Source organism: Odocoileus virginianus, chromosome 27 (genome assembly GCF_023699985.2).
Source record: "Odocoileus virginianus isolate 20LAN1187 ecotype Illinois chromosome 27, Ovbor_1.2, whole genome shotgun sequence".
In the NCBI taxonomy this organism is placed as follows: domain Eukaryota; kingdom Metazoa; phylum Chordata; class Mammalia; order Artiodactyla; family Cervidae; genus Odocoileus; species Odocoileus virginianus.
In genome coordinates, this window is record NC_069700.1 from 1,376,001 (window position 1) to 1,398,105 (window position 22,105).

A 22,105-nucleotide genomic window follows, 5' to 3' on the forward strand; every position below is an offset into this window, starting at 1 on the left:
AGAAACAGATGAGACCACAAGTCAGTTGAAAGGAGAATGAGTAACTCAGAGGCTGTGACTGAAGAATTACACCTAGCACAGAGCACAAATATGTAAAGATAAAAAAAGATTAAAACTGATTACCTGCAACCAGTCGGGTAAGAGAAATGTAAGGCAGATTGAGAAGCCCTGCAACACGGAGCATTGGGGTTCTGGAAGAGAAAAACAGGAGTCGTGGCTGGAACTTTCCAACATGGATGGAGATGTGAACCATCCGGGTGAAGGTGCACGCTGAGTCCTGAGCAGAATAAACCAACATGAGCGCAGGCCCAGCCTCATTAGAACCTCCAAGATAAAGAAAAAAGCCACCACGCAGCCAGAAAGAAAAGAGATTCCCGGTGCAGAAGCAGCTCTGTCTGACGGCAGACTTGGCATCATTGCTAACGGGCACAGCTGGGCAGAGACACAGGGACCCTGCAGTCTCAGCCTCATCAGATGGTTTACGTGGGCATGTCTCAGCCAGGTCAGTTCTGAAGTCTGCCTCCCACACGCTTTCACTGGAGAGAAATGAAAAGATCTTCACCGGCAAGAGAGAGGGGGTCAGCCGTCAGGAGCTGTGAAAGCCTTGGGTTCTACAGTTGCCAAGCTCACAAGGCACCTGCCATCACTGCTTTAAACTTGCTGCCTCTTGTTAGCGTGAACTAGGTTTGCAATACAACGGTCTGGGTTTTCCTCATGGTTTAACACCTGTATTTACGGTAATAGAAACCCTGTATTTTGTAGTGTCTTATATTCTGGCTGTTGTCACGTTGACTGTTGTTCTTGGACTCCTGAAATCAGTACCTCCTCCCGTGTCTGTCGTGGAAGAGATTTCATGCTTACTCCTGGCATCCCCTGCCTCTTAACTAGTTCCCCTAAATTTCCATGTTCCTTAAAAGTGGCAAAAGGGTACCATCCAAAGGAAAAGCACTGTGTAACCAGCCACCTCCCTTCATCTCGCATTGTTATCTTAACCTGCAGATTGTTTAAAATCACAGCATCTCAGCTCTGAAAAAAACAAGATTTTTTCAGGAGCAGTGGTACTTTGTCAGGAGCACCTGGATGGTAGCTTTATTATGTTCGTTTGAAATGTGTGTTCTGAACCAATGCTTTTGTTTGACAGCTTTATTGATATTACAAGTTGAGATCATTTATTTTTGAGTACTTGGTTCTTCAGAGGTTTTTCTGTTTAAAAAGTTTTATACTTTTTCTAATCAGTGGTTCATCAGGGGGTTTATAGTGATATCAGGCTTAGTGTAAATCAATTTATAAACTTCTAACAAATTTATAGCTTTAGTAGATATTTCCTTAGTTGTATAGATTTCATAGATATATAATGAAGCATTTAAGGGGACATTTTTTATTGTGGCAGTAACTTACAGACCTCCATCATGACTATCTATGCATATGTGTGTATATATATGAGTAATATATAGATATATATTTGTGATGTACGTGTTTAAGCTGTGTAAACAAATTTGGTAATTTCTAAAAATACCTAATTTTAAATATGTATCCAATATTATGAACTAGTTAGTGACCCCTGATAAACTGGGAAAAGAGTGGGATAAAATGGAGGAATGACTCCATTTGTGTCTATCACATCCTTAGAAGCATACTTTGAAAAATAACTCCCTATATAATTAACAATTAGAAATATTCCCTTAATAATTAGAAATACTAACAAATAATGACATTACTAATTGAAATATCAATTCTGACAGGCCCTTACTTATTTCTCTATTAAAATGGCTTCCTCAAACTATCACAGGAAGTTAATGAATTGCTTGTTAATTAAATGTGAACTTTTCTCCTCTAGTTTTCAAATGGAAAAAAACCTGATGTATGATGTATTCAAATTACTTTATACTAAATTGAACATTAATGGCAATATAAATAAAATATATGGTAATGTTACAACACATGAATGTGATAAGGATCTGCAATATTCCTAATGGAATTTGCTAATTTCGGATATTGACTTATCTTTTAAGTTCGTTTTGTTCCTGAACATTCAAGTGCTGAAGCAATGTCTTGCCAGCATTTTCTAACTAGCCCAAGTGAAACCTGCCCTGAAAACACTCAAACATTGACATCCAACTTACAAATCAGTCTGTCTTTTGTTCTCTCGTTTCATTAGCCTCTCAGCAAATACCCTGCTGTGATCAACGACATCTCCTTCTGGCTACCTCGCGAGAATTACACGGAGAATGATTTCTATGACTTAGTCCGAACAATTGGAGGAGACCTGGTGGAAAAAGTTGATCTTATAGACAAGTTTGAGCATCCAAAGTAAGTAAAAAAAAAATGAAAACCCTCTCTGGCTCATCCATTTTTGTTTCTCTCTGGCAAATGGCATGTGGGAGTATGTGATGGAGTTTTGCTGCAATGTAGTGTGTAAGAGACAAGTGTGATCTGAATTCACAGTGAACCTTCCGCATGTCAGAAAGCTCTTCTGCATCAGTACTTTCTGAAGATCTTTCTAAGATGCGCTTTTCCTCTTCCCTGCCTTAGTAAACAAAGGATATGAAACAGAAGGGTTTTAAGATCTTGGAGTTTTCTGGTGGTGTTTTGGGAAGCCATTTCTTATCCTCTCACATTCCGGGCACCGAGGAAATGAAGCTGAAAGAGCAGTTTGTGGCGGGAAAGCTGTTTTGTTCGTCTCTCTGAAGGTTTCTTAAGCACGTACCACACGCCAAGACCCGTGCCACGCCTGGGAGCCCAGCGCGCATCTATAAGTCTGCTCCAGGACTGGGGGAGGCAGTGCCCTGAGCCCCTGCATGCTCGGCGCTGTGTCTCCGCGTATGCGGTACTTCACTGGTGGCCTGGTTGGACAGAAGGGCCTTGGCTTCACCCATTTTTGCAGGAAGCAGGGTCTCATAAATGTTGCTCAGTTGTCTTCTCAAGTTGAAGTCGATATAAGGAAATCCGAGGCCAGTCTTGACCTTTCTTCCTTTTCTTCCTAAAGAATTCTTTGTCTTTAAAGCTTCATAACCGTGTCAGGATCCCTCTCGGGTGTGAGCTGCTCTCACTACTCTGTGAACCCTTGTCTCTCTCTGATCAAGGTGTGCTGCCTCCTGGGTCTCAGGAAAGTTTTCTTGAATCATATCAACAAGGATCTCTCCTGACCCCTCACTCAGGGATCCACCCGTGCTCTCCAGCCCTCCTGTGTCGCTGCCTCAGGCTACTGTTTCTCCCTCTGATGTTTGAAAAAATCTCTCTCTCCACTTGGTCTTGGGTGCTCCCCCCACCGTTACCTTCTCCCCCACCCCCGTCTTCTGTGGTCTCTTCTTGCCCACATTCTGATTCAGTTATTCTGTCCCACACCCTCCTTTTCTGAGTTCTTCAAGCTCATATTTCAGTTCTCCCTGTTTTCTTCCTGTCTCTTCCCAGAGTCATTTTTGCTTTGTGATTTTTCCTTCTTAGATAAATTGCTTCATTAGATTTTTAAAATTCACTGCAAAATACTTGGCCAGAAATTTCATGTGACCCAACGGCAGCATTTTTCTCTGATTCCCGTCAGTAAGTTTTTCTGCCGTTTCCCTATTTTTTCCTTCCCTGTATTTTAGTTAGTGCATCAGCAATGTGCGTGCAATTGCTCTTAGCCCCTCATATTTGAATGAGTTGGATTTCCGGGACCAGCTCTTTGCACGAGGTTGAGGGCTGAGCCGGGGGCTCCTTTGGTATCTTGTGAGTGACACGCCTCCCCAGTCCCGATTGTTGCAAGTCAGCGCCCTTTGGTGGAAAGCTTCAGCTTCTGTGAAAGCAACTCTGGGCTGTTAGGCTGCTTTGTCGTCAGGACAGAGCCCCTCATGGTGACTCCCTCCTCAGGACAAAGGGATTTATTTAGGGTACGCCTGAGTCAGGGCTGAAGGCTGCTCAGACCAAAGCAGGTCTGAGGCCAGAGACCCTCTGCATCTCAGCGCTTCCCTCAGTTAAGCACACATTCGCGTCTCCGCTCCTCGCTGCCCCAGCCCAAGGCTTTCCCAGCCCGTCCTCTCTGATACCAGCACCAGTGCTGGGGGAGGCAGGCCCACTGAGCAACCCGTCACCCCCGTGCTGGGCGGAGCCCTGCACACCAGGCTGCTTCCTGGGGTCTGAGCAGGCTGTGGACGAGCCGTCGTTGGTTCCAGAACCTATAGCTGGTCTAGTCGGGGGGCCGCTGCAAACCGCCCACCCCCCACTTCCAGGCAAGAGCATCGTCAGCAGAGGGGCTCACTGCGCAGTTTCGGAAACTGGGACGGGGGCCTCCCGTCCTCCTCGCAGTCCTCCCCTCCCTTCCCCTCCCGTCCTCCTCCCGTCCTCCCCTCCTCCTCCTCCTCCTCCTCCTCCCATCCTCCTCCCGTCCTCCTCCCGTCCTCCCCTCCCCTCCCCTCCCGTCCTCCTCCCGTCCTCCCCTCCCCTCCTCCTCCCGTCCTCCTCCCGTCCTCCCCTCCCCTCCTCCTCCCGTCCTCCTCCCGTCCTCCCCTCCCGTCCTCCCCTCCCGTCCTCCTCCCGTCCTCCTCCCAGTCCTCCCCTCCCCTCCTCCTCCCATCTTCCCCTCCCCTCCTCCTCCCGTCCTCCCCTCCCCTCCTCCTCCCAGTCCTCCCCTCCCCTCCTCCTCCCGTCCTCCTCCTGTCCTCCCCTCCCCCCCTCCCGTCCTCCTCCCGTCCCCTCCCCTCCTCCCCTCCCCTCCTCCTCCCATCCTCCTCCCAGTCCTCCCCTCCCGTCCTCCTCCCAGTCCTCCCCTCCCCTCCCCTCCCATCCTCCCCTCCTCCTTCCCTCCTCCCAGTCCTCCCCTCCCCTCCTCCTCCCGTCTTCCTCCCAGTCCTCCCCTCCCCTCCTCTTCCCAGTCCTCCCCTCCTCCTCCCGTCCTCCCCTCCTCCCAGTCCTCCTCCCAGTCCTCCCCTCCCCTCCCGTCCCCTCCCGTCCTCCCCTCCTCCTCCTCCTTCCCCCCTCCTCCCAGTCCTCCCCTCTCCTCCTCCTCCCGTCTTCCTCCCAGTCCTCCCCTCCCCTCCTCTTCCCAGTCCTCCCCTCCTCCTCCCGTCCTCCCCTCCCCTCCCCTCCCGTCCTCCTCCCGTCCTCCCCTCCCCTCCTTCTCCCGTCCTCCTCTCAGTCCTCCCCTCCCCTCCCCTCCTCCTCCCATCCTCCTCTCAGTCCTCCCCTCCTCCTCCCAGTCCTCCCCTCCCCTCCCGTCCTCCTCCCAGTCCTCCCCTCCCCTCCTCCTCCCATCCTCCTCCCAGTCCTCCCCTCCTCCCAGTCCTCCCGTCCTCTCAGTCCTCCCGTCATCCTCTCAGTCCTCCCCTCCCCTCCTCCTCCCAGTCCTCCCCTCCTCTCAGTCCTCCCCTCCCCTCCTCCTCCCATCCTCCTCTCAGTCCTCCCCTCCCCTCCTCCTCTCAGTCCTCCCCTCCTCCTCCCAGTCCTCCCCTCCTCCTCCCCTCCTCCTCCCAGTCCTCCCCTCCTCCCAGTCCTCCCGTCCTCTCAGTCCTCCCCTCCTCCTCTCAGTCCTCCCCTCCCCTCCTCCTCCCAGTCCTCCCCTCCTCTCAGTCCTCCCCTCCCCTCCTCCTCCCATCCTCCTCTCAGTCCTCCCCTCCCCTCCTCCTCCCAGTCCTCCCCTCCTCTCAGTCCTCCCCTCCCCTCCTCCTCCCGTCCTCCTCTCAGTCCTCCCCTCCCCTCCTCCTCCCAGTCCTCCCCTCCTCTCAGTCCTCCCCTCCCCTCCTCCTCCCGTCCTCCTCTCAGTCCTCCCCTCCCCTCCTCCTCCCAGTCCTCCCCTCCTCTCAGTCCTCCCCTCCCCTCCTCCTCCCGTCCTCCTCCCTCTCCTCCCCTCCCCTCCCCTCCCCTCCCGTCCTCCTCCCAGTCCTCCCCTCCCCTCCTCCTCCCATCCTCCTCCCAGTCCTCCCCTCCTCCCAGTCCTCCCGTCCTCTCAGTCCTCCCGTCATCCTCTCAGTCCTCCCCTCCCCTCCTCCTCCCAGTCCTCCCCTCCTCCCAGTCCTCCCCTCCCCTCCTCCTCCCATCCTCCTCTCAGTCCTCCCCTCCCCTCCTCCTCCCAGTCCTCCCCTCCTCTCAGTCCTCCCCTCCCCTCCTCCTCCCGTCCTCCTCCCTCTCCTCCCCTCCCCTCCCCTCCTCCTCCCGTCTTCCTCCCCAGCCTCCCAGCCGCCTCCACCTGCAGGACTCCCTGCTTGCCCCTGGCCGCTGGCTCGGGCGCATTCTAGCCTTCAGCTGCCAGCCCCCTGATTGATGCAGGCTCCGCGGGGGCCCAGGGCCCTGGGCCTCCCTCCACCCGCCCTCAGTGTTCTCAGGGGTGGAAGGGGGCTTGCTGCCTCGTGGCTGGTGGGTGCCTACCCACCCTCCCTCCCTCCCCAGAGGGGCTTTTATTCCATGACCGGAGGTGATTTATGGCATTGGAAGGCGAGGCCGTGTGGTCTAGTGCAAAGAGCTGGGAGTTGGGCGCCCTGATTCCCACGTCTCTGCGTTATAATACCTGGTCCCGGGCCGCCGGGCCGCAGTCTCCTTCCTCTGCCCACTTGGGAGCTTGGATACCGTCTTTCAGTGGTTGCTGCAAACACAAGATGAGCCCGTCTGTGTGACATGCTTTGAAAATCTCCGCGTTCTAAAATAATCGCTAGGTGGTCGAGTATCAACCAGTAACTTCCATAGTCAACCCATCTTGTTCCTGTAAGACAGAGGATGGCCTCAGTACAGTGAGTCCGCTCGGGTTTGGTGATCGGTCTAGATGATGAAGCTGTGATTCTAGAGAGAAGAGAATGAGGCTTCAGCGTGTCATTCTGAAATGGTGCCTGGTCTTCCCGCAACTTGAGGAGTAAATTTTTAATCAGAAACAAACAAACAAAAAAAACAAATACTTCGTCCAGCAGCGTGGATGCTGGCAGGCAGGGTTCCGTCATTCACAGGACTGGTCTCTGGGCTGTATGCTGAGGCGATGCTGCGGGCAGTGGCAGCGGGTGGCTGACATCTCTGGTCTCATTTCTAGAGACAGAGCTGAGTAAGCGCAGTTACCAGAACTTAAACATGGGCTCGCAGTGAGAAGCCCGCTTCAGCTAATCTTGGGAGAGCGCGTCAGAAGACATGTCCTCTTGAAATAGTCTGCGCGCAGTGCCAAGGAGACGGCCTTAGAACTCCACTGGCTGCTCGCCCTTCCCTCATTTTTATTGCAAGCCTGGTGGCATGAGTGTAAGAATGTCTATTGGTGTGGCTCGGACAGCCCGGAAAGCAGTTCTAAGAAAACTATTTTTAGCCTGGTATTTCTTCTCCCCGATCCCATGCCTCCGCTCCGTCCCCACACCTTCTTTCTGAAGCAGCGCGGGAGAGGTGTGTTCTCTCGCCATCACAGGGCAGCCCAGCTGGCCCCCAGCGGGACACTACAGTTCACAACTACTTCAGCCCCCGCACCCCTCCCCTTCCGCCGCGTCCCCCAGGACCTCACCGCTGGCAGGAGGATTCTTGGGGCTCACCTGCAGGCTGACCTGACCCCAGAGGAGCAGCCGTGCATAGAGCAGGGAGGGACCCGAGTGCCTGCTGGACGCCGGCAGGCGGGGCCAGCCCATCCCCAGCTGCCTGCCACGTCACCCCGCACCTCTGTGGGCACTAGCCAGGAAACCCCTCTCTCCTCTGGACTCGCAGTTGGCACTTTTCAGGGAGTTCTCCAGCAGTGTCTGTGCTCAGCACCTTGTGCACCTTTTTGTAAGTGTGGAGAGCGAACACCTTCTTTCCAAGACGCAGGCAAGGGTGCCTCACACCCCTTCGTGGTGCCCGGTCCCACCCCCACAGTAGCGATCAGAGGGACGCCAGGTAAGACATGCACCCAGGGCAGCGTGTGTGGGGACAGGAGGTCTCTGTCGTGCTCGCAGGGGTGGAATGAGGAGCAGAACTCCCCTCTCATCTTGGGGGGCAGTTAAGAGAAAGCCTTTTTATCATTTAGGTCTTTAAAGTTATCTCAGTTCACAAGGTCACTTCTTTCCACTGTTCAGTTCAGTCTTTGCGACCCCATGGACTGTAGCACGCCAGGCCTCCCTGTCCATCACCAACTCCCAGAGTTTACTCAAACTCATGTCTGTTGAGTCAGTGATGCCATCCAACCATCTCATCCTCTGTCGTCCCCTTCTTCTCCTGCCCTCAATCTTTCCCAGCATCAGGGTCTTTTCAGATGAGTCAGTTCTTTGCATCATGTGGCCAAAGTATTGGAGTTTTAGCTTCAGCATCAGTCCTTCCAATGAACACCCAGGACTGATCTCCTCCAGGATGGACTGGTTGGATCTCCTTGCAGTCCAAGGGGCTCTCAAGAGTCTTCTCTAACACCACAGTTCAAAAGCATCAATTCTTCGACGCTCAGCTTTCTTTATAATCCAGCTCTCACATACACACATGACTACTGGAAAGCCGTAGCCTTGACTTTCTAATGGCTGCCACCCAGATAAATGCCCAGGGGCCACAGTGGGAGTCGGCCCTCCCCCACCCTCCCACCACCAGTCCCCCTGTCACCTCACTTTTCACACCCCATGGAGACTCGGGCCCTGTGTGCTGTGGTCCTCAGAGTTGGTGATGTTGTCCTGGCGACCACGAGGCGCATGAATCCAAATGCAGCCTCAGAATTGTAGGGAGCATCACCACGCCCTTATCCTCACTAGAGAGTTGGGAGCTGAGTCTCTAAGGATGGGTCTGTATTTGTAAGGAAGTCTCCGCGATACACAGGTGAGACCTGTTTGAGTCAGTCGTCAAAGCTTCAGATCTCCGAGCAGCAGAGATGCCCCACCGACCTGGGCCTCACCTAGCTCGCCTCTTGTGTCCCCAGGGCCTCTGGGCCCCAGTTCACCGTGGGCTGGGCCGGGACCTGCCGGCCAGGGCAGTTCCAGGCAGCTGACTCCAGGGTCTCCTGGAGACTTGCTTTCCTCAGCTTGGTCAATCTGAGGCTCCAGCAGCAGACATGAGGATGCACCAGAGAAGGCAGGGGGCAACCACCTATGGGAGGAGGGGCCCCTCCAGGGGGAAGGACTGGTGATGTGCACAGGTGGGCCCACTGGTCCCGCCATCGGGGCGTCTGCCTTTAGGGGTGTTGGTAGCGGGCCCGGCAGTCAGGAGCAGGTGGAGGCGTGCAGCAGGGCAGACCAGCAGTCACGGAGGAGCCGGGCTTTGGGACAGCCCTCCAGCCAAGTGTGGAGGAGAGCCGAGCTCAGGCTGGCCCGGGGGAGCATGGAGGCCGCTCCTGGGGTGGGAGCCCCAGATGTTGGGGCAGAGTCCTCCCAGGACTGTCTGCGTGTTCTGCTGGGCCCTGCTGGCCCAGGGCTCCTGCAGGTCCCCCTCTCATAGGTGGAGTCTGGTTCTGAGTCCAGAACGGGGCAGAATCTGAGACGTGAGGGGCAGGGGGACATGGGGAACAGTGGGATTAGAAAACCCAGGGGGCGCAGCTGGTGTTTGTGGGAGCTTCCGTCTCTTTGTTTCGCTTTGTTTTAGTAGTCCATAGCGTCACTGTGATCACTTGTTCAGGTGTAGTTTGAAGTCAGAGAGGGTGTTATCATTGAGGGAATTTGATCGGGGTCTAGTGAGAAGAAAGCAAGGTAGAATGTCCTGAGAGTCCCGTGAAGGAGACAAGGACGCCCCAAGGCAGCGCGTTGCTAGCCAGGGCGTCCCCGTCACCCGGCCTCTTGTGACTCAGATGCTGGGGATGCACGCAAAGGGGCTTCCGTTCCCGCCGTCCCCATGCTGTCCACCCACCTGCTCACACGCATCTCTGTCTCCAGGAGAGCCCCCTCGGGGTGTTCTGGAAGCCCCAGAGGGTGTCTCATGCGTGTTCGCAAACCAGCTCACCCCACTGGACGTGGTGTGACCACCATCCATCCTCGCGGCTCCTGGCTGGGCGTGGGCAGTCCTGTGCAGCCCCGGCCGGCTTGCCGTCGAGCTGTGGAGCCCCGTGGTGCTCTGTGTGTCCGGGCTTGTGCACAGCTGGCCCCCCCGCCCCACTGGTGTCATCATGCTTGTCACCTCTGTCTGAGCCCAGTCTGCCCACCGGCTGCGCAGAGGCCCTCCCCATGTCCTGCCCTGGTCTTTCCCCTTCAGGTAACAGCAAACAAGGGCCGGGGATTCTGGGTCGGTCCTAAGTCTCGTTTGCACGGACGTCTTTTCCATGCGTGCACAATTCAGAGATGAGGACAAAATCCACAGAATGCCAGTCACCTTCCGGAACTGTTTTGTAGGCTGTCACATGTGTAGTATTTCTCAGAGGAGAAAGAACACTTCACAGAAGTGCTTGAAGTCTGTGTTTGAGAGATGTGGCCACTGTTCTCAGTCCTCTCCTGCTCCCGAAAGGAAGTGGCAATAGTAAGATGAGGAAGGAAGCTAGTCTTGGAAATTAGGCAGGTGAAATATCTGTACCGGCGATGACAGCTGTGGTCCAGATGTGTACACGAAGGTTTACCGGAATAATCTCTTACCTTGTGCTATGCGTAGTCGCTCAGTCATGTCTGATTCTTTGCGACCCCGTGAACTGTAACCCACCAGGCTCCTCCGTCCATGGCATTCTCCAGGCAAGAACACTAGAGTGGGTTGCCCTGCCCTCCTCCAGGGGATCTTCCCAACCCAGGGATTGAACCCAGGTCTCCCACATGGCAGGTGGATTCTTTACCATCAGAGCCACAGGGGAAATCCATCTCTTATCCTAGAGTTCATTAAATACGGTAATTTCTCCTGCATCATCTGTCTGGTAATGCAACCAGTGTGCAAGTTTTGAAATTCTATGGTTACAGCAGAAGAAGCATTTCTAGCACATTCTTCTGTTTTAGCAACTGCTCCATCACCTTATATTTATACATTTTTCCATTCTTGCACTGTAAATCAGTGTCAAGCGCTAGGTCTTGAACTTTCTACTCACTTTGGCATTTAGAACAAAGTACTCAATTAAGAAATTTTGATGAAATTGATTCACCATAAAGAAAAAGAAAGAAAATCTCTACGTTACTTTTCAGGATATAACTGACACCCCTTTCCACGTAGACCAAAAACACACCCCAGTTGGTAACATTTTCTGGTTAAATGACCAGAACCTTACCTCTCAGTTACAGTGGTTTCTTTCCTTACAGGAGAGAAACGTGGGGTGTGGATTGCTATATAGAAACAAGAATTAGGTTGCAATAAGGTGGGATGTGAGTGAACCACTGGTTTAAAAATAGTGTAGTTTGGACCAAATGTTCAGATAGAGAAAAGGAAGGAAAGAAGGGGGAGGGGGGAACAGTTTCGTGAAGAAGGTTGGTCATATCCTGTATAAAATATATTTTGAAACTCTGAGCTCCCAGGATCAGGAAGCTGATGGGGGGTGTTAGAAGTATGCAGATTATCCACGGTTACCTAGGAAACCCCTCTTCTAATTGGAAGAGGAGTGATCACAAGGCAGGAGAGAAATTCGAGGAGTCAGATTAGGGCGGGTTCATGTGTATGTCTGTTTGCTGTAACAAGAGGAACGAGGAACGTCTATGAAGGAAGGTGACATGAAGAGAAAAGCGTCTGCTCAGGGAAGGTGGAGAAGCTTCCCACCTCCTGAAAGTGGCGCTCCCAAACCGTGATGCCCCGCACCGTCCTGCCCAGGGTGACAGGAGAAGTGGGCCCAGGCCCCCTTCCCCGGAAGCCTTGGCCCCCTTTCCCGGAAGCCCAGAAGCCCGCATGCAGGGCGCACGGGGCTGGGGGAGGGACTGTGCTGGGGGGTGCGGCCTGTCTCAAAGGCCCTGAACTTCCTTGTAAAGGCCTGGACTTTCTCGCCCAGCATGTGGGAAGTCCCTGAGCTCGTTCAGTGGTTCGCAGTTTATGAAGGATTTTCCATCTTGCTTGTGGCCACCGTGTTGGCCAGGGGTGAGGTTGGTCATAGGAGAAAGATGTATTGGGTTGGCCAGAAAGTTCATTCAGGCGTTCGTGTGCCATCTTGTGGGAAAAACCAAATTAAAGTTTTGGCCAACCCAGTAGAAGCGTCTGTGCACAGTCTGGGTGAGAAGAGATGAGTCCTGGCTGAGGGGCGGAGGGCGGGGGAATCCTTGTAGGAAGAAGCTGGCTGATGGGGGAGATGTTCAGGGTCTGACTCTACAGGAAAGGCGAGCCCCAGGGAGGGACCACGGGGGTAGGGAGGAAACGCAGCCCCTGGGCCCTGGGACTGGGAGGACAGAGGCCGACCGGCCGGGGGGGGGGGGGGGGGGGAGCGGCCTTTGGAGGAGGCGATTTGATTACTGTGCACCTCTTGGGCTGAGGGGGGACACACAGCCAGGCTGATGGGAGAGCCCCCGGAGGGAGGCCAGGTTTAGGACCCACGCTAATCCTGTGGGACTAGGACGAGGCGAGAGCCCCGGGGAAGACCTTGGGGGTGCGGAGAGGGAGCGCGGGGTTCGGAGGGATGGTGGTGGGGGAACCACAGGAGGGGCCGCTGCAAAGAGCCGCCCCGGGGTCCAGGAGGCGGCGCCAGGGCCTCGTGAGGGGCTGTGGGAAAGGCGGTTCAGAGAAGCTTTTGGACCATCCCCTTTCTTCACCGTTCCCACCCCCCGCCCCGTGCCTTCACTTAGATTTATTCCACAAGCGTTGGCGGTGAGAGGATGCGTGATGTGGACACGCTGCGGGTGGACGGACTGCAGAGAACCAGGGGCTGTGCTTGGGTCCGCTCCCCGGCCCGGCCCTGCCCTCTGTAGCTGTGTGTCTGGCCGTTCCCTCTGAAGCAGTGCTGCAGGAAGTTTCCGTTGCCCGTCACCCCACATTTGTCTTCCTGCCCTGCTTGGTTCAGTTAAGGATCGAGTGAGGCTGCTGGAGGACCTGCTCCAGGCGCTCCGAAAGCAGAGGCTGTGCGTACATGGTGGTTAGCAACCCTCCACCCGGCGCCAGGGGGTCCCCCGAACGCAAGCCTCCCCAGGTTCATTTAAAGGGCTGCAGTCAGTATATTCAGCTCAGGAAAAGGTATGGCCTGAAAACTAGGACCTAAGCATAAGAGCAGGATTTAGAATTTAAATGATACTTTGATCAGCGTTTCTTGAAATGGCACCGGAAGGAAACACTCCTTAAGGCCTCATGTCCTTCCGGGTGCGTCTGTGCAGCAGCGTCTGCTCACCTCTGTGGGGGTGGCCCCCTCCGGATGGCGGCAAGTCCGCTTGGGGGACAGGGTTCTAGAAGTCAGCCGCACACCGCCACTCACCTCCCAAACCTGAAACAGCCGCCCCACAGTGAGCGGACAGGAGGACAGAAGTGGGAGGGACATACACGGAAAGCGGAGAAGACTCCGTTATATTTAGGATGTGATTTTTTTTTGACCTAGATTCAATCAATGGATACCTAGATGTTGAACCTCTCCCTTTCAGGATTCCTCCGGCAAGAAAATCTGTTTAAATATGAATCCCAAATCATGTCATCTCATGTCTGCCGCAGGAATATAGCTGGCAGTATTAAACAGACCAAGCCCTCGAGAAGCCTAGTCTGAACAGAAGCTATTCTTGGCATTGTTTAAGTAAAGGAGATCAATACAGATATTCAAGATGGAAAAATCCTAATAGTTAGTAGGAAACCAGAATTCACGGTCCCTCCAACCTTCGAAGCAGAGGAAGTGTTCCTCAGGAAACAGACGTGTCTTCAAGGTTTCAGCGGGGTCCCCCAGGGGTGGTGGGGACCCCTCCTTCACGCCCCACAGCTGGCATGGAGCCCCCCTTCCTGCCTGGATGTCCCCCTGCAGACCACTCTGCTTGCCCAGTGGCTGGACCAGGTGCAGGGTGAAGTCCGACTCTGTAACACAGGACCCAGTTTACACATTGATATATTGTAATCATGCTGTTTTACTATTTTTAACAATACTTTTACTAACTAAATAGGTTTTCTGCTTATTGCAATACAAGGGTTTTTTTTTTCCTTTTAGCTCATGCCATAATGTAAAAATGACAAGGCAGTTATTGTACTCATAACGGCAGATTTGTTTAATTAAAATTACATTCAGTCATGCTGACACTCTCATAAGCAACTGAAAAATACCTATTATGATCTGTTGATATGCTGCCTTGAGCGACTAATAATTGTAGTTAGAAGGAGGTTTTGCTTCTTTATCATCAGTAAACTTGAACACTCAAGTTTGAAAGGAGTGGTATTAATAATTTTAAACTTTTATATTTGTTTATCAGTTGGGCCTTTGCATTGTGTTTTTAAAATCAGCCCCTCCACCCGTCCCCCAGTGAAGAGAAGGCAACTGTTCCTGTTAAGTATCACGTGGGAGTGTTTGGTGGAAAAGCAGGTTTGAACAGTCCCCAGCGGATGTGAGGGGCGGGGCGCCCTCACGGGTGTCCCTGGTGCTCCTGAGACTGCTCAGGGTTCCTGGAGCCCGGTCGGCCCTCCTCACGGGTGTCCCTGGTGCTCCTGAGACTGCTCAGGGTTCCTGGAGCCCGGTCGGCCCTCCTCACGGGTGTCCCTGGTGCTCCTGAGACTGCTCAGGGTTCCTGGAGCCCGGTCGGCCCTCCTCACGGGTGTCCCTGGTGCTCCTGAGACTGCTCAGGGTTCCTGGAGCCCGGTCGGCCCTCCTCACGGGTGTCCCTGGTGCTCCTGAGACTGCTCAGGGTTCCTGGAGCCCGGTCGGCCCTCCTCACGGGTGTCCCTGGTGCTCCTGAGACTGCTCAGGGTTCCTGGAGCCCGGTCGGCCTGCAGAGGCTGCATGATGTGGCTGTGTCTCACTCCGTCTCATTTCTTGCCGCGTCCCGGGAGGAGTGGCCCGTGCGTCGCAGGGGCCGGCGGGCCTCATGGAGCAGCACGTGGGCCCTTGCAGGGGCCGGCACGAACGTTTACAGCGTTAACTACTGTTGGCGGTGGGGGCGAAATCCTAGTGCTGGGTTTTCTTCTGGGAGAAACTCACTGGAATTGAAAGGAAGCACTGTCTACACACCAAGAATGGCACAGCTTCCCGTTGAAAAGTGTGTGTGTTGTGTTGTGTGTGTAGTTAGACTCATGCTCGTCAGAGACACCTAATTGCTTAATGAAAATGAACAACAAAGCTGCTTTCAAAGGTCTACTTGTTTTGGATTGGAAGACCAGGAAAGAAAGTTGAGAATATTATGAAGGAAAAAAACATGTGATGGGCTTTGAGATCTGAGAAGGAATTATTTTAACACCATAAGAAGAAATTGCAGTATACTTTTTTTTTTCTGAGCACAATAAACGCTCTAAGATGTAGGCAGTGTGATGTTTTTTGATAGAGGAAATGGGAAGAAATGCCGGACCTTGCACCCAGTGCATCTGTTTGTAAGGCAGTATCTGATGAGATTTCCATTGTGGACAGGCCCAGCATCTGTGTTACTCAGCTGAGATTCAGTCCAAAAGTGGACCCTGTAGAGTCTTCATTCCAACACTTAGTTTTCTGATTTGGAATTCAGCGCTCAGCCGATCTGGTGGTGTCGTTGACTGAAAGATCGTTGCTGTCAGTGTTCATGAAACAAGAGAAACCGGTCATTTTTAGGAGGTGGCACGATTCTGCCATCCTCTATTGGTGTTTTAAAATCTATTTCATGATAAAGTAGTCTCCAGAGCACATCAACCATTAGATGTCTATTTTAGACGTCTATTGTTCTACCAATTTATAAAAATCCCTGTGGCATGAATGGGCGACTCATGCAGGGGCCCGAGGGCACTGGGGATGCGGGGGGGTCCCCCCTGGGCAGTACGTGCAGCGGTGAGGCTGCCTGTGGAGCCGTGCACCGCGGGATGAAACCTCGCTTCCTCACTACGTCTCCCCAGGGAGTGTACGTCATTATTCTCACCTGCGTTCTCGCCTGCCTTCTCTCTTATCTGGACAAGCCACTGGTTTGTCATCTACAAACCTGGTGTCATAAATCTACCTTAAAAGCAGCACCATAAAAGTCTAAAATTGAAAGGAAGTTCATAGAAACACATCTAGCTTTTTTTTTTACAAAAGCAGAATGATTGAATTTTTAATTTTAACACGTGTCCTTCAGCCTTCGGTGTGGCTGTGGACATGTTCCCAGGGGCTGGCTCTCTGTCTGTGTGTCTCCTGTCCTGTTCTGGGTATGTTTTCCTATTGCACACACGCTTGTATTGTTCTCAGTCATTATTGGAATTTGCATATGAAATGTTATAATGTTTGTACTCTGCATTTAGAGCACTCATGAAGGTTTTTTCTCACCTGGGAATCCCATCAGGTGTATTCAGAGTATCTTTGGGGATTTTCAGGAATGCAGAGTAGGTTGGTTCTTCTTGTTTGGGTAGAGTGAACTGGCTCGGAGTTCATCCAACCATTTGCACAGATGCCTGTAGGAAGCTCTAGGGTGCCTGGGAAAGGCCACATTATGTTGTAAATTGGGTATCAGACCTACCTTCCTCTCTTCTCTACTGGATGTCTGGTTCTTTATTTTCAGATGGGTCAGTGAGAACAGTGCCCGTGAGGTGTAGGGCCGTGAGAAGGTGTCTGTGGACTTGTGGATTTCACTGCTGTCTGCAGCTGCCTGTCTGCTGCTGCGGGCTGGGTGTCTGGCTACAGCAGGGGTCTCTGAAGCCTTACTTGGCTTCTTCCCCTCGTTCCGAGCAGACTGCCGAGGGTCACGTCCTTCCCTCAGGTAACTTGTCTGTAATCGACTCTCAAATCATCTGGTGGGTTTCTGAATAATCCTTTTATTTTTTTAAAAAGTCATGCTCCATTTTACTGCTGGCCGCTTCACTCTTGGACTGAGTTTTTAAAGGTTATATCCCCAAGATAACATTGAGCTTTTTCATGACTGTGTGTCTTTCAAGTCTGTTCTTCCTGTAATCTTACATGGGCAATTTAATTAGAGTGAGAGTGTGTGTGTGTGTGTGTGTGTGTGTGTGTGTGTAGGTGCGCGTGCCCGTGCATGCAGATGCAGGGGTTATTGAGTACCTGTTCTGTATGATCTACCGTTTTATATGCTGGTACAGTGGGAGGGTTGAGGCTTGGAGAGTTTTAAGTCACTGGCCTGACCACACAGCTGTTGCGTGGTCATGGCAGGACTTAAAGGAGACATAGCAGCTCTCACATCGCTTCATATCTTGCAGAAAAACCAAATCAAATCTGGGTGTTGGCCATCTCTCCCCCTCCCCACCATGAAGAGTGCATGCTAAGTCAGTTCAGCCATTTCCAACTGTTTGGGACCTCATGGTTGTACCCCGCTAGTCTCCTCTGTCCATGTGATTCTCCAGGCAAGAACACTGGAGGGAGTTGCCATGCCCTCCTCTAGGGGATCTTCCTGACCCAGGGATTGAACCCGGGTCTCTTGCTTTGCAGCCAGATTCTTCACCATCTGAGCCACCAGGGAAGCCCGGGTTAGAACATACATATATATAAAATACATACTTTAGACACCTGTATGGAGAACTGTAAATGAAGAACAATATAGGCTAAAGCTTGAGCTGTAATTGATCCAGGACAATCCATGTATAATATGATTCTGAATCACATAAATCCCTCATATGACTTTTTAAAAAATCACTTGTCCATTGTTTAAGCTTTCTGATTAATCGGAGTAATGGCTAAGGATGGTTTACTCCAAGATAAAACTCCTATTCTGAATGAAGTATTTTCACTTTAAAAGCCTTTTGGAATATCTGAAGTCATTCCTTCCCCATGTTAAGCAGTCACTGAGAGTTGATTTATGATATATCCTGCCTTTGCCTCTGAGTGTAGAATCTAACCTAGCACCCCAGGAAGAACGGAAGAGGATTTTTTAAATGTCAAAAAAAAAAAAAAAACACTTCCTCCTTTGCACCTTCCTCCAGCTTCTGTCACCGACCTTGGAGGCCTGCCCTCCAGAGCAAGATAAGAGAGTAAATTTGCACAGTTGTGAACAACTTAAAAGAAGCCAGTTCCTGAAGGCACTGGACCGTGCAGGTGCTCGTCATTGAAGTGGCCAGCACAGGAAGATGGGCCCGTGGGTAAACGCATTGGGTACCCCGAGCCCCCCACAGCCCAGTCAAGTCTTCAGAGGGCTCTCTGCATCCTCCTGACAGTCACTCTCAGCAGCCTGGACAGGCGCGTTCACTCTGACCCTGCTTGGGTCTCGCCCTGCAGCACAGAGCATCTCAATCTGAGCTTGACTTCCTCCCAGGGAGATGGTGCTGAAGGCAATGCCGTTATGAGCTCAGAACATGGGTTTTGGGGGGAAAAGGCTTGATGAGTGGCTTTTTAGAGAAATATTTATTTTAGACTAATGAACAAAACAAATAGCTCCACTCTAAAAATAACTCTCAGCTCCCTTATGATCCACCATCATGCACACACAAATTTTCTTCCAGGAGGAGGGAGCAAGTATACGTGGGTGAGACAAAGAACCGAAGTAATAATCCAGCTTTGATCAAAACTCTTGTGTTACAGCGTTGCCTCTGAAAATGATTTCTAATCAATGAGCGCTTCCACACCGCGCTCAGGAGTAATTACCTTACATGTGTTCCCTCTGAGTGCCGATTAGAAGCAGGATGTGAGATCAGAGGGGCAGAAGAGGAAGGTAAGAAGGGAAAATCTCACCCAGGCACTGAAATGCCCAGGCAGAGGGCTGTTTCATAAGCTCGTGCCCTGGGTAGGGATGTTGACCTCCATTCACTCCCTGTCCCCCCCCCACCAGTGAACACATGCCTGCTCTTTGGGGCAGTGTTGGCGACGACTGCAGGGCACCCTGCCACACTAAGGCAGGGTGACCGGCTGACTCCAGTGAAAGCGTTTGTCCTGGCAGCAGACAGGCATGTTGGCTGCTAAACCCCTTCTTGCTCCATGTCCTGGTGACCAGGGGTCAGTTTTCAGCACGGACTACTAGGTGCAGACTCTCTAGCCCACACGGTAGTTGAACCTGGGCTTCATTAGTCCAAGAAGGGACCCAGGGGCCTGGGAAGGGAAGTCAAAGACTGGGAATGATTCTGCCTGTGAAAGGAAAGTGTAGCAAGAAGTGGCGAAGATTGGCAGGTGGTGGGGTCACTGCGAAGGCGAGAACCATGTGGGGTCTGTGCAGGCGAGAGGTCAGTGACCCCCAGTGCTTGCTGGATGGGGATGGTTCCCGAGAAGATGTGATGAGGGGCTTCCCTGTGGTCCGATGGTTAGGACGTCGCCCTTCCGGTCCACAGGGTGCGGTTTCGAGCCCTAGTTGGGAAGCTGAGATCCTACCTGCCTCATGGCCAAAAAGCAAAAAACCCATAGAACAGAGGCAGTATTGTAACAAATTCAATAAAGACTAAAAAAATGGTCCAAATAAAAAAATAACTTAGAATATGTGAGGAAAGTATAATGAAAACACACGCATGGGGAGAAGCAAAAACCTTGTTTATGGTGAGAGTCGGACCATGGGGCAGTGCCCGGGAAGAGAAGCTTGTCCCCGTTGGTCAGCGAGACCGGAGCCCTCGGCCCTGTGGTCACAGCAGAGCCCCCTGTGGCTGCCCCTTCCCTCCCCTGAGGGGCCGGCCGTGCGCTTTGGCTCGGCCCTCAGATGGCTGGCAGGATGTCGGCAGGCTGGCCCCTGTGGTCCTGGCTGTTCAGCCACGTGATTCCCTTGGAGGCACCCTCTCCAGGTGGCGTCCTCCCCAAGGAGGAGCTTGGAGGTGCCAGGGTCTGATCTTCCAGTTTTAAACCCAGTGTCAATGGCTTGCTCACGTGATGACCTGCATTCTTACTCCCAGTAGGTTAAAAAATTTTTACCCTCTGCAAAGCGACTGAAAGAAACTCAAATGAATGGCAGGTTTATTTTAGTGACTGGTTCCCTGAACATGTTTACCAATGGGAATAGCTGCAAACTTAGGTCATCTTAATGAAAACAGACCCAACAGACTCTCCGCTGACTCAGCTCTTAGGATTCTGGAGCAGTGTGTGTTTAGGCACAGAACAGCCCCTTTCTGAACATCCTTGCATTAAAAACCGACTTAGCTGAGGTACCTTCCCCGCCTTCGAAGACGCTTCAGTTCTCAGATTCTCCTGCAGACCTTTCACCCATGAGTAAATATTAACAGCCACTGAAATGGTGGAGGGCAGTCATTCTGCCTCTGGTGTAGAATGGGGGGCTGCCCTCTATACCACATATATATACATATTGTACATAAGTGGACGGGGGGCTTCCCTCTATACCCTATATATATATATATATACATACTATACATATGTAGATGGGGGCTGCCCTCTATACCACACATATATATATACATGCCATACATATGTAGACGGGGGCTGCCCTCTATACCACCCATATATACATACTATACATATGTAGGTGGGGGCTGCCCTCTATACCACCCATATATATATATATATATATATATATATATATATATACATACTATACATATGTAGATGGGGGCTGCCCTCTATACTACATATATATATTTATATACATACTATACATATGTAGGTGGGGGCTGCCCTCTATACCACCCATATATATATATATATATACATACTATACATATGTAGACGGGGGCTGCCCTCTATACCACATATATATATACATACTATACATATGTAGACTGGGGGCTGCCCTCTATACCACATATATATATACATACTATACATATGTAGGTGGGGGCTGCCCTCTATACCACATATATATATATACATGCGATACATATGTAGATGGGGCCTGCCCTCTGTACCACATATATTTGCATACTATACATATGTAGACGGCGGCTGCCAGGGGTGCCCCTCCCTGCTCGCAGGCTCAGCTGAAACAGCCAGAATGGGCTGTTAACGTCCAAGGGGGAATCTGGCCAAGGCTCTGGGCCAGTGCATCTGTTGATATGTTAGGTTTATTCAATTAGAGCCACAAGCAAAGGAACCTGAGCTGTGGGTTGATTTGGATAACACCTTGGAGGAGGAGCATGTGAAGCCTTTAGGAAGCCCCAGGGGAGGAGGCGGGGGGGGGGGGGGGGACCAAACTCTGCCCAGGGTCCCCACACGGCCCCCGGCTCCAGCCCACATTGCCGGTCCATCCCCGCGGGACCAGGGCCCGGCCGGACGGCAGACGCGCCTTTTGTTCAGGGCCAGGCGGTCCTTTTCCTGCTTCACCGTATACTCTGATGTCTCCTCCATGGCTGTGAACCTGCAGCAGAAGGGAAGCTGGCGAGCGCGGGGGCTTTCAAGTCTGAGGGGCCCTGAGACCCCGGGGGATTTGGTCCCGTCAGATCGGCCCTTTGTCTCGGCAAATGTGCGTCTGGCACAGGGGGCTGCATAGAATTGATCTGATGCTTTGAAAAATCAGCACATGTGAAATAATGGAATTAATTGCCTGGCCTCATACGTTACCATCGGCTGTAGGATTAACAAACCACACAGTGCCACAAAGAGCCTCTTCTGGGCTCGCATTTTGAGTGCCCTGTGGTCTTTGATCTATTCACACTTCATTCAAAGCCTGAGGCATCTTTGCATGTTTTTTACGCACCAGCGGATGGAGGGTCGGGAATAGGTTGGTGCAAGGAGGCTGTCCTGTTCTCAGGTCCACCCGGGGTTTCACGTGGAAGCCTCGTGGTTTGGTGGATTGAGATGAGGGGGAGTTCTCGTGTGGAGCAGTGGCAGAGAGACACGGGGTAAGAACGGGAAGGTTTTCTCGGAGTTGCTTGATGCCCTTGATTCTGACTTTTAATGTCACTCTTACTCCCATGGCCTCTCGCTGTCCTCAGAACGATACCCTGCCGCCCTTCATATGGAGGCTACAGCATTGCAAGGAGACTTAGGTTAGGGATGGATGCGGCTGGCGTCCCCGAACCCTGAGAATCCACTCCCTGGCTCTGACGTGGAGGTGGGGTCTTCTGTCTCCCCACTCCAGTCTTTCCAGGGCGCCTCTGCTCTAGGAAAGAAGAAGTCTTTTAAGAAGAATACCTGGGAGGCGTTGGATTAGGAATCTGTTTACTAAGCTCGGTGCGGTGTTCCCGGCCCCTGGTAAACACGTTCAGCAGAGACGCCTCGGGAGAGGCGAGGGAGCTTCCACGTGTCCTCTGCTTGTGGTCAGTGCTGGCGGGTTTGAGAGGTGGGCACCGCACAGCAAAGACACGGACCCTGGTGTGCTTTGGTTTGGTTTGGTTTGCTGTGTTCGCCCACAGTAGGAAGGGTACAGCGAGCTGCCCTTTCACCCAGGAGGGTCTTCACCCTCAACCCGCGCCAAGC

The 22,105-nt window shown here is 52.3% G+C and overlaps 1 protein-coding gene across 6 annotated transcripts in view; it reads left to right on the forward strand.

Moving 5' to 3' along the window:
* The window catches only part of FARS2 (phenylalanyl-tRNA synthetase 2, mitochondrial), a 312,626-nt gene that overhangs the window by 182,382 nt on the left and 108,139 nt on the right, over positions 1-22,105 (forward strand). For all 6 annotated transcript variants that reach the window (XM_070456993.1, XM_070456990.1, XM_070456989.1 and 3 more), the window contains one exon: positions 2,159-2,310. In XM_070456993.1, the coding sequence (XP_070313094.1) occupies positions 2,159-2,310 (152 nt within the window). The remainder of the gene's footprint in view (positions 1-2,158; positions 2,311-22,105) is intronic.